The 12,099-nt window shown below is 47.4% G+C and overlaps 1 protein-coding gene across 1 annotated transcript in view; it reads left to right on the top strand.

Annotated features, from left to right (window-relative positions):
• The first annotated feature begins 2,986 nt into the window (after positions 1–2,986).
• The window catches only part of SNTB2 (syntrophin beta 2), a 55,858-nt gene continuing 46,745 nt past the window's right edge, over positions 2,987–12,099 (top strand). The window contains exon 1 of the mRNA XM_033940048.1: positions 2,987–3,467. Coding sequence (XP_033795939.1) covers positions 3,095–3,467 — 373 coding nt within the window. The 5' untranslated portion in view covers positions 2,987–3,094. The remainder of the gene's footprint in view (positions 3,468–12,099) is intronic.

The raw sequence follows: 12,099 nt of genomic DNA, 5'->3' as shown, positions 1-12,099 counted from the left end.
GAAGTGTTGCTGAAAAAAAGGATAGTGAACTTCCTAGAATCTAATGGGTTACAGGATCCGAGGCAACATGGCTTTACTAAAGGTAAACTTGTCAAATGAACCTGATTGAATTTTTTTGATTGGGTGACCAGAGAAGTGGATCGAGGACATATGCTAGATGTAATTTACTTAGATTTCAGCAAAGCCTTTGACAAGGATCCAAACTTGAAGGGCTGAAGTTAGGACCCAAAGTGGTGAACTGGGTTAGAAACTGGTTGTCAGACAGACGCCAGAGGGTGGTGGTTAATGGAAGTCGCTCAGAGGAAGGAAAGGTGAGTAACATAGAAACATAGAAGATGATGGCAAATAAGGGCCATAGCCCATCAGGTCTGCCCACTCTACTGACCCACCCCCAAGTCTACTATCCTAGGGATCCCACTCCTGGTGACAGGTTCCCTTGGCTTAACCCTCTAAGGGATCCCACATGGGCATCCCATTTGCTCTTAAATTCTTGCACGCTGTTTGCCTCGATCACCTGCACCGGGAGCTCGTTCCAAGGATCAACCACTCTCTCAGTGAAGAAATATTTCCTGGTGTCGCCATGAAATTTCCCGCCCCTGAGTTTGAGCGGATGCCCTCTTGTGACTGAGGGTCCTTTGAGAAAGAGAATCTTTTCTTCCATCTCGATACGGCCATAATATACTTAAACGTCTCGATCATGTCTCCTCTCTCCCTACGTTCCTCGAGTGAGTACAGCTGCAAATTTTTCAGCCTGATCCTGTTCAATATGTTTGTGAGTGACATTGCTGAAGGGTTAGAAGGAAAGGTTTGCCTTTTTGCAGTTGATACCAAGATTTGTAACAGAGTAGACACCAAAGAGGGAGTGGAAAACATGAAAAAGAATCTGCAAAAGAGGAATGGTCTAATAACTGGCAGCTAAAATTCAATGCAAAGAAATGCAGAGTAATGCATTGGGGATTAATAATCGGAAGGAATCGTATATGCTGGGAGGTGAGAGGCTGATATGCACGGACGGGGAGAGGGACCTTGGGGTGAAAGTGTTTGAAGATCTAAAGGGCAAGTCACTTAATCCCCCCATTGCCCCAGGTACATTAGCTAGATTGTGAGCCCACCGGGACAGACAGGGAAAAATGCTTGAGTACCTGAATAAATTCATGTAAACTGTTCTGAACTCCCCTGGGAGAACGGTATAGAAAATGAAATAAATAAAATAAAAAAAATAAAGGCGAAAAAACAGTGTGACAAGGCGGTGGCTGCTGCCAGAAAGATGCTGGGCTGTATAGAGAGAGGCATAACCAGTAGAAGAAAGAAGGTGTTGATGCCTCTGTACAGGTGGTTGGTGAGACCCCACTTGGAATATTGTGTTCAGTTTTGGAGACTGTATCTGGTGAAGGACATAAACGGTTCAGAGGAGAGCAATGGAAATGATAGGACGTTTACACCAAAAGACATATGAGGAGAGACTGGAAGCCCTGAATATGTATACCCTAGACTAGAGGAAAGGAGGGACAGGGGGAGATATGATTCAGACGTTCAAATACTTAAAGGGTATTAACGCAGAACAAAATCTTTTCCAGAGAAAGGAAAATGGTAAAACCAGAGGACATCATTTGAGGTTGAGGGGTGGTAGACTCAAGAACAACGTAAGGAAATTCTTCTTTACGGAGAGGATGGTGGATGCCTGGAATGCGCTGCCGAGAGAGGTGGTGGAGAGGAAAACAGTGACAGAGTTTTAAAAAGTGTGGGATGAAAATGATAATAAATAGTGAAGAACTAAGGCCAGTACTGGGCAGACTTGCACGGTCTGTATATGGTTGAAGATGGGCTGGAGTGAGCTTTGATGGCGACTTTAGTAGTTGGAACCTAAGCACTGTACCAGTCAGAGCTTTGGATTCTTGCCCAGAAATTGAATCAGTTGGGCAGACTGGATGGACCATTTGGGTCTTTATCTGCCGTCATCTACTATGTTTTTCAATCTTGATAAGTCCATTTTAATATTAATGACCTTGTACTACATTTGCATGGTAGAGTCGGAGACGACCAGGAAGCTCCGAAAAGGCTATAAAATACTGGCACAGTAAAGCAATGATGGTATTGATGGTGGAGTTGCCAGTTGTCTGCTCAGTTATTCCATTCCAGTGGTGGCTTCTATCTGGCCAATGCCTTTCAAGTCTTGCCTAGCCTGGCTTTCAATTGCAGTTGGCCCATTACATTGGAGAGGGGGTGGTCGAGCCTGGCTAATAATACGTCATATAGTTTATTGAGTGGGGGGGGGGGTGAAGTGTCATTCTCTGTTCCCAAACGAGGTGCTGCCCCTCATGTTTAATGTAGCAGAGCCTCCTCCTCCGGCAGTGGCTGTTGCTGAAAACAGTGTCCCGCCCCTCTGCCCCTGGTCTCAGTGGTCTCGCCCTGCTGCCCCGCCTCCTTACCCTCTTTTGACACTTTTTCTCAGAAGTTGCGGTTAGGTACAGTTCCCGCCTCTCATGTAGAAACGCGAGCCCCGCCCCCTATTCTCTTTTTGCCCACGTCCGATCGCATACTTAAGGGAAGGCAGCGCCCCGCCCCTCATGTATAATGTATAAGCTACAGCCCCGCCTCTCTCGCGACGTCCGTCTTGTAGAGGGAAGGCAGCGCAGCGCCCCTCCCCTCATGTGTAATAGAATAAGCTAGAACTCCGCCTCTCCGACTGTAGTAATGGAAGGCAGCGCGCGCCCCGCCCCTCATGTCTAATGCGTCACCCGAGAGGCCCGCCTCCCTCGCGATGTCCGTCTGTTGTAGAAGGCAGCGCCCCTCCCCTCATGCTTAATGTATAAGCTAGAGCCCCGCCTCTCCGGCTGTAGTAATGCCCCGCCCCTCATGTCTAATGCGTCACCCGAGAGGCCCGCCTCCCTCGCGATGTCCGTCTGTTGTAGAAGGCAGCGCCCCTCCCCTCATGTGTAATGTATAAGCTAGAGCCCCGCCCCTCATGTCTAATGCATCACCCGAAAGGCCCGCCTTCCTGCCGTCCACAGTACGGTACAGTGTATCGGAGCGCGAGAGTCCCGCTCGCCCGCGCGCGCTTCCTCCTCAGCCGGGGGTCCGTGTGGCGCTGGGCATGGCCGGGAAGAGCGGGCTGCTGGAGCTGCTGCTGCGCGAGCGCTGGGTGCCTGTGGCGGCGGAGCTGAGCGCGCAGAGCCTGACGCTGACCTCTGACCCGGAAGTGGCGGAGGCGGGCGCGGAGCCGACGCGCGCGGTGCAGGTGCTGAAGGCGGAAGCGGGCGGCCTGGGCCTGAGCATCAAGGGCGGCCGCGAGAACCGCATGCCCATCCTCATCTCCAAGATCTTCCCGGGGCTCGCGGCGCACCGCAGCGGGGCCCTGCGCGTGGGCGACGCCATCCTGGCCGTCAACGGCACCGACCTGCGCCTCGCCACTCACGACCAGGCTGTGCAGGCGCTCAAGAAGGCCGGAAAGGACGTGCTGCTGGAGGGTGAGAGCCTGGAGGGGGTGGAGCCTGTGGAGGGGGCTGCTGCTAAGGGGGTGGAGCCTGTGGAGGGGCTGCTGCTAAGGGGGTGGAGCCTGTGGGGGTCAGTCAGGGAGAGGTGCTTCAGAGAAGCTTGTAGGGGGTGGAGCCTGTGGAGGGGCTGCTGCTAAGGGGGTGGAGCCTGTGGAGGGACTGCTGCTAAGGGGGTGGAGCCTGTGGAGGGACTGCTGCTAAGGAGGTGGAGCCTGTGGAGGGACTGCTGATAAGGGGGGTGGAGCCTGTGGAGGGACTGCTGCTAAGGAGGTGGAGCCTGTGGAGGGACTGCTGATAAGGGGGGTGGAGCCTGTGGAGGGACTGCTGCTATGGGGGTGTAGCCTGAGGGCGTCAGTCGGGGTGAGCTGCTGGTACAGGAAGAGAGGTGGTTCAGAGAAGCTTGTAGGGGTGGAGCCTGTGGAGGGGCTGCTGCTAAGGGGGTGGAGCCTGTGGAGGGACTGATAAGGGGGTGGAGGGACTGCTGCTAAGGGGGTGGAGCCTGTGGAAGGACTGCTGCTAAGGAGGTGGAGCCTGTGGAGGGACTGCTGCTAAGGGGGGTGGAGCCTGTGGAGGGACTGCTGCTATGGGGGTGGAGCCTGAGGGCGTCAGTCGGTGTGAGCTGCTGGTACAGGAAGAGAGGTGGTTCAGAGAAGCTTGTAGGGGTGGAGCCTGTGGAGGGGCTGCTGCTAAGGGGGTGGAGCCTGTGGAGGGACTGATAAGGGGGTGGAGGGACTGCTGCTAAGGGGGTGGAGCCTGTGGAGGGACTGATAAGGGGGTGGAGGGACTGCTGCTAAGGAGGTGGAGCCTGTGGAGGGACTGCTGCTATGGGGGTGGAGCCTGAGGGCGTCAGTCGGGGTGAGCTGCTGGTACAGGAAGAGAGGTGGTTCAGAGAAGCTTGTAGGGGGTGGAGCCTGTGGAGGGACTGATAAGGGGGTGGAGGGACTGCTGCTAAGGGGGTGGAGCCTGTGGAGGGACTGCTGCTAAGGGGGTGGAGCCTGTGGAGGGACTGCTGCTAAGGAGGTGGTGCCTGTGGAGGGACTGCTGCTAAGGGGGGTGGTGCCTGTGGAGGGACTGCTGCTATGGGGGTGGAGCCTGAGGGCGTCAGTCGGGGTGAGCTGCTGGTACAGGAAGAGAGGTGGTTCAGAGAAGCTTGGAGGGGTGGAGCCTGTGGAGGGGGCTGCTGATAAGGGGGTGGAGCCTGTGGAGGGACTGCTGCTAAGGGGGTGGAGCCTGAGGGGGTCAGTCGGGGTAAGCTGCTGGTACAGGAAGAGAGGTGGTTCAGAGAAGCTTGTAGGGGTGGAGCCTGTGGAGGGGGCTGCTGATAAGGGGGTAGAGCCTGTGGAGGGACTGCTGCTAAGGGGGTAGAGCCTGAGGGGTGTCAGTCGGGGTGAGCTGCTGGTACAGGAAGAGAGGCACTTCAGAGAAGCTTGTGGGGGTGGAGCCTGTGGAGGGGCTGCTGCTAAGGGGGTGGAGCCTGTGGAGGGGCTCTGCTAAGGGGGTGGAGCCTGTGGAGGGACTGCTGCTAAGGGCTCAGGCTCCAGCCTGAGGGGGTCAGTCGGGGTGAGCTGCTGGTACAGGAAGAGAGGTGGTTCAGAGAAGCTTGTAGGGGTGGAGCCTGTGGAGGGGGCTGCTGATAAGGGGGTGGAGTCTGTGGAGGGGCTGCTGCTAAGGGGGTGCTAGGGACAGTGCTGTGTTCTGTCATGCAGGGAAATATTTTATTTAGCTTATCCAACAACCTATGGGTGGGTGATGCTTGCCTTTGGCCATCATTCATTCTACACATCTACAGTAGGAGTGGTGGCTGGTATTCTCAAAAAAAACCAAAAAAAAAAAACCCTTTGATCCCTCAGAGTCACTGTAATGGAAGAACTGGGGGTAAGTGGAATTGAAGGTTTATGGCATCATAGGCTCTAGCTGAGCATGTTCTGATTGAACCGGAAGAGGAGGAAGATGCTGATAATGAGAGGAAAGGTGCAAAGAACACACCATGCAGTAGAATTTGGATGAAGTTTGCAATCTGCTAGCTAGTACGTACTATCCCCTGCTCAGGGCCTCTGACCAGCATCACTGAGCAGGCTGAGTCTCTACTAAACAAGCAGGAAAAATTGTTTACAAGGTCTCAATCTGCAACATAGTGTTCATGAAATAATCGCTCTCACTAGTGTATCCTTATAGATGGGATACAAAAGTTCAGATAAAACAAATGATCATTGTGTCTCTGGGTTTAGTGTGACAGAGTTCAAGCTGGGGTTTGTAAACTTAACTGGACTGTTTCAGTGCAAATGTTAACATAGTAAGACAAGATGCCAGTGTCTGCATTTGACTGGCTGTATGGAATCTGAACCTGTGGCTGCTACAGAAGAACCATCACCTTGTTTAGTTTGCCCAGTTGATTTCTGGCTTTTGCCATGAGGCTTTTTTCAATTCTTTTGCTGCTGCTGGGGGGTTTTCCTCCTCTGTACCAGCACTAACACTTCTGTGAAATTTTTAATGTTAACCTTCAGCCTCTCCTCTTGAGCATCACATCACCTCTTCCATGTCCTAGAATTTCCTTTTGTAAGTGAAGTTTGCTGCTCATGCAGCAGTTATTGTTTTGTGATCTATGAATGGCTGGTGAAGGTTGTAGCTGCAATCTCCAGGCTGGTTCTGCAGAGCTAGTTTTTGTATTCTGGTCTTCAGAGGTCTTACATAGTAACATAGTAGATGACGGCAGATAAAGACCCGAATGGTCCATCCAGTCTGCCCAACCTGATTCAATTTACATTTTTTTTTTTTTTCTTCTTAGCTATTTCTGGGCAAGAATCCAAAGCTTTACCCGGTACTGTGCTTGGGTTCCAAGTGCCGAAATCTCTGTTAAGACTTACTCCAGCCCATCTACACCCTCCCAGCCATTGAAGCCCTCCCCTGCCCATCCTCCACCAAACGGCCATACACAGACGCAGACCGTGCAAGTCTGCCCAGTAACTGGCCTAGTTCAATCTTTAATATTATTTTCTGATTCTAAATCTTCTGTGTTCATCCCACACTTCTTTGAACTCAGTCACAGTTTTCCTCTCCACCACCTCTCTCGGAAGCGCATTCCAGGCATCCACCAACCTCTCCGTAAAGTAGAATTTCCTAACATTGCCCCTGAATCTACCATCCCTCAACCTCAAATTATGTCCTCTGGTTTTACCATTTTCCTTTCTCAGGAAAAGATTTTGTTCTACGTTAATACCCTTCAAGTATTTGAACATCTGATCCTCTCTCTGCTTACCAATTGGTATAATGTTCTGATAGATTCCACGGAATAAAGCTGCTGTAAGAGAGGCTCAAGATAGTTGCATTCGCTTACTCATATTTCCCTATTCCTGGCAGGCTTTCAGTTTGTACCTGAAGGAGATTTAAGTGGATCTGGAGTGGGATTTGAGCCTTGCCAGCCTCTGCTCTGCCCAGTAGTCTTGCGATCCTGTTTTCTTACTCTGATTCTAGAACTGTAGACTTGAGCTGTCTTCTGTTTCTAATGAGGGGGAAGGTACCCTCTGTTGCTCCTCCTGAGTCTTCTGCATCCCTTCAGTTCTTGCAGTGCCTTGCCAGCTGGGTTTCCATGTTTGAAAGAGCATTCTGGAGTGCTGGATACTTTGCTTGAATCACCCCTGTGCAGAGAAGTAGATAAATGGATGTGGGTAGAATGAAAGCTAGAAGAAACTGAAGAGTAGTTCACTGTTGAAACGCTGAAAATTAAAGTTGGTTTTCTGTTTGATGGCTGGACAATAAAGCAGCAGTGTTGGGCCTGCAGAAAAGCTTAACTCACCACAGCCCAGCAGGAACAGACTCAGCAATTGATCTAACTTAGGCTTTTCAGAAGCTAGCTGTGGCTTCGTGTTGGAGAAACCCAAAACCTAATTTTATAAAAGTGTTTGGAAAAGGAGGAATTTTTAAAATGCTTTCAAACAAATCTAGACTTCTTCCTTCTCTGCCTGTTGCTTTAGTGTTGAATGGTTCTTGTCTGTTCATCTCCCACAGATGAGCCCTTCAGAGCTAGAGCATTATTTTAGCTGTGCATAGATTCACAGCCTCTGTGGCCTAAAGATGTAGACTTGGTCCATACTTAACCAATTCTGCCATCTAATGCACATGGTCTGATTTTACTTCTCTGTCTTTGAGTTATTGATGAAATAGTGAGCTGAAGTCCAAGTAACTCTCTTCTGTGCAAGGGATGAAGATGGCAGTTAAGTCCCTGAGATTCTAGGAGGGTATCTGATCCATTGATGAATGAGGATTTTCACCTTCAAAGCAGAGATGGTACTGAATAACTGTTTAGAGGCAGGCTTAAGTGTTTCCTTGTGCCGATGCACTGAAATTGTTCTTAGACAAGCCCAACAACCTTCTGCTCATGAAAGGTTCATGTTTTTGTGCATCGCATTACTAACTTGTAACAAACCCCACACTGTTCCTTGTGACCCTGGGCAAGTCTACATTAGATAGACTGAGTCCACCGGGACATATGGGGAAAATGCTTTATGTAAACCGCTTTGAATGTGGTTGTAAAACTATAAAAAAGCGGTATACAAATCCCTATCCCTGTCTCACTGTAGATCTGTGTTCAGAATGCTCAAATGTAACCCCTGTCAGTCCTCGAAAATCCAGTTTAATGGTACTTCTTCTGACACTTTCTCCAATGACTTTGGGATCCCTCAAGGTTCCATCCAGGGGTAGGCAATTCCAGTCCTCGAGAGCCAGAGCCAGGTCATGTTTTCAGGATATCCACAATAAATATGCATGAGCTAGAGTTGCATCTCAAGGAGGCAGTGCATGCAAATCCATCTCATACATATTCATGGTGAATAGCCTGAAAACATGACCTGGCTCCGGCTCTCGAGGACCGGAATTGCCTACCCCTGCCCTATGCTATTTAATATCTTTCTCGCACTACTTATCACATTGGGTTCTCAATCTTCACCTACGCGGATGATATTCAACTTACTCAGCTTGTTAATCTGGACAACCCTGCTGATATCTTGTCCATTAATCTGAAACTAGAACAAATCAGCAACTGGTTAAGCGCAAATATGCAACCTCAGCAAAACTAAAGTTATGGTTTTTCCAGTTAAGGAAGGCCTTACACTTTCCTGCCCTATAACAATAAAATCGGTTTGTGTCAAACTTCTTAGTGTTATTTTTGACAGAAAATTCACTTTTCATGAACAAATAAGTTCAGTAGTTAAGAAATGCTTTTACCATCTTCGAATGATTAGATCCCTCGCCACTCTACTAGATCAATCATCATTAAATATCCTCATTCATTCTCTCGTCATTTCATGCTTGGATTACAGCAATTCACTAAACAAAGGAATCACTAAGAAATAAAACGTCTTCAAATTATTCAAAATACTGCCATAAAAATTATCTCAAAAGCATGTAAATACGATCATGTTACACTTCTTTTGATCAAAGCTCACTGGCTTCCTATTCAACATCAAATCACCTACAAAATAATGTTGCTGACTTACAAACAAAACTTTCTGGTCAACCTGATTTTATTAATAGGCTATTAATCCCCCATACCCCCCATCGTACATTATGTTCTTCTAACCAAAACTTACTATCCATCCCTTCTCTAAGATACATTAACACTATGCGTACGAACATCTTTTCCGTTACGGCCCCTACCATCTGGAGATAAGGAGGCCAGATTTGAACACAATACTCCAGGACAGGTCGCACCATGACACGATAGAGGCATTATAACATTCTTAGTCTTGTTAACCATCCCTTTTTAAAAAATAATAATTCCTTGTTTGCTTTTTTTTGGCTGCCGCTGTACATTGGGCAGAAGGTTTCATCATATTGTCTACGACACCCAGATCCTTTTCTTGGGCACTAACCCACAAGGTGGACCCTAGCATCCAGTAACTGTGATTTGGGTTATTCCCAATGTGCATCACTTTGCATTTGTCCACATGAAATTTCATCTGCCACTTGGATGCCCAGTCTTCCAATTTCCTATGGACCGCCTGCAATTTTTCACAATCCGCTTGTGTTTTAACAACTTTCTCATCATCCCAATTTCTAGATCATTTATAAATAAATTAAATAGCACTAGGCCCAGTACAGATCCCTGCAGCACTCCACTGTTTACTCTCCTCCATTGAGAAAAATGACTATTTAACCCTTTCCGATAACCAGTTTCTGATCCACAACTGAACTTTGCCACCTATGCCATGACTCTATAATTTTCTCAGGAGCTTCTCATGAGGAACTTTATCAAAAGCTTTCTGAAAATCTAGATACGCTACATAAACCGGCTTGCCTTTATCATTAGTAAGGCAAGATTAGCGAATGACACAGGGAAAATTTTTTTCCCCATCCCCGTGAGCTCGGTCCCTGTCCTCTGGATTCAGTCTAGCTCTCCGTTCTTCCACAGTCCTTCCCACAATAGAGAATGCCCTCTCCGAAGATATGCTGGTAGCTAGAATGCACAGGATCCCCCGTGCAAGTTTTGGCCAGCTTTGTTGCTTGTTTCTCCACAGTCTCAAAACATCAGTATCGACATCAGTTGAATATAGATAACTATCCACCTCATTAACATCAGCCTTCTGAGGAGACATTACTTCATAAAAGTCACTCAGGAAACCAACGGTTGCATCCAATGTCATTCTTTTGAATGGACCTGGCTCTGGCAGTTCTTCCACAGTGGTGATCTCTGGGAATACGGAATGTAGATGCAAATTTGAACTTGAGCCTTCCATGTCAACCTCTTGGTACAACCTCTTTAAAAATATGATTGCCTGTGTTTTTGCCTCTTCCAGGAAGATGACTGGATTATTTTTCAGATGCTGTGTAATGGATGAACTGGGACATAAGAGTTAATTAACTGTTCAAAATGCTTCTTTATGGCAACAACAATGGATGAATCTGTTGCAGTAACAGACAGATGTTTGAACAACAGAGCACGTGTTGGAAGGATATTGCAGAGGGTAGGTGTCTTTATCAGTGGACAACATAGTTGTTGCTGCATCAAAGTTGCGCAAGACACAAATAGTGTCACTTAATAGTTCTTCATTCAAATCCAAAATCAGCCTCTGCAGTTTTGTATCCCTATACTCATTAGCCAGTTCTTTAAGGTAGGTTTATAGATCAAGCTTGTGCTGCTCCATCTCATTGGAACAGCCTGTTTAAAGCTAATCTTAAGTTTGTGCTGCATACTTGAATGCTCGACATGCACGACTGTCTTTTGCGAGATTAATCAGCCCACTTACATCAGCAACTGGAGAATTGGAGTCGTCATCATGCTTCAGTCCATGAACCAATGCAAGATTCAAATTGTGGCCTGCACATGATAGTCACTGTTGATCCTTGAATGCAGCCTTAACATTAGCTCCATTGTCAGTGATTTAGACATTGTTCTGACAATAAGCCCCAAACTCTTCCAAGATTTTCTTGACAGTAGATCGAATATTAGCAGAGTTCTGGTGGCGAGGATTCTTGCGTGAAGATGAAAACGGTCATCTACATAGTGTGCTGTTACTGTTATGTATGGCATATCAGTTCCATCTTCAATCCACAGATCAATTGTAATAGCAAATTTATTTTGCTGGACAGTGCAGCCTTTTCTTTTTCGGCAATAGCAAAAATATGTTGAGACACTGTTCTGGCAGAGGGGAGTATCTGATCTGCAGAAAGCTGGCCATATTTTGCGCCAATGGAAATCAACAGGTCTGCAAAGCAAGTGAATCCAGTTCCTTCAACCGTAGAGAAAGGTCTGATGTCTATGGCATACATCAAAGAAACTGCATTAGTTACTTCTGTTTTCACTGCTGTGGGCAAGGTCATTCCGCATTCTTCCTTCTGATTCGCTTTATATAAGAAGTCCATGATGTTTTTCATCGCAGTGTTTCATGTGATTTCAGTCCACTGGTACCATCATGCAACCTCCACCTCAATGCCATCTTATAGACCTTGCACAGGCAAAACTGTTACATTGACCGTCCACGTAGATGACAACAAAGAACTTCCACACCAGACTAACTCCATTATTTTCAATAAGAAACAATTGCTCACTTTTTTTTATAATAATGAGATTCTGCACCGGTATTTTATCCAAACTAGTGGCGGAGAAAATAAAGGCGAAAGAGTTGGCGTTCGTGAAATATAAAAAACCTCAAGAAGAGGAGTGCAGAAAGGACTACAGGGTGAAACTGAAAGAAGCCAAGAGAGAGATACGTCTGGCGAAAGCACAGGCGGAAGAACAAATGGCTAAAAATGTAAAAAAGGGAGACAAAAATTTTTTCAGATGTATTAGTGAAAGGAGGAAGATGAAAAATGGAATTGCTAAACTAAAAGATGCTGGGAACCGATATGTGGAGAGTGATGAGGAAAAAGCAAATGTGCTAAACAAATACTTTTCTTCTGTGTTCACAGAAGAAAATCCTGGAGAAGGACCGAGATTGTCTGGCAAAGTTACACAAGAAAATGGAGTAGATTCTGCGCCGTTCACGGAGGAGAGTGTTTATGAGCAACTTGAAAAACTGAAGGTGGACAAAGCGATGGCACCAGACGGGATCCATCCCAGGATACTAAGGAAGCTCAGAGAGGTTCTGGAGAGTCCTATTAAAGACTTGTT

This window comes from Geotrypetes seraphini, chromosome 4 (assembly GCF_902459505.1).
Source record: "Geotrypetes seraphini chromosome 4, aGeoSer1.1, whole genome shotgun sequence".
In the NCBI taxonomy this organism is placed as follows: domain Eukaryota; kingdom Metazoa; phylum Chordata; class Amphibia; order Gymnophiona; family Dermophiidae; genus Geotrypetes; species Geotrypetes seraphini.
Note: the sequence above shows the minus strand (reverse complement) of the source record. Positions and strands in the feature narration are given on the sequence as shown.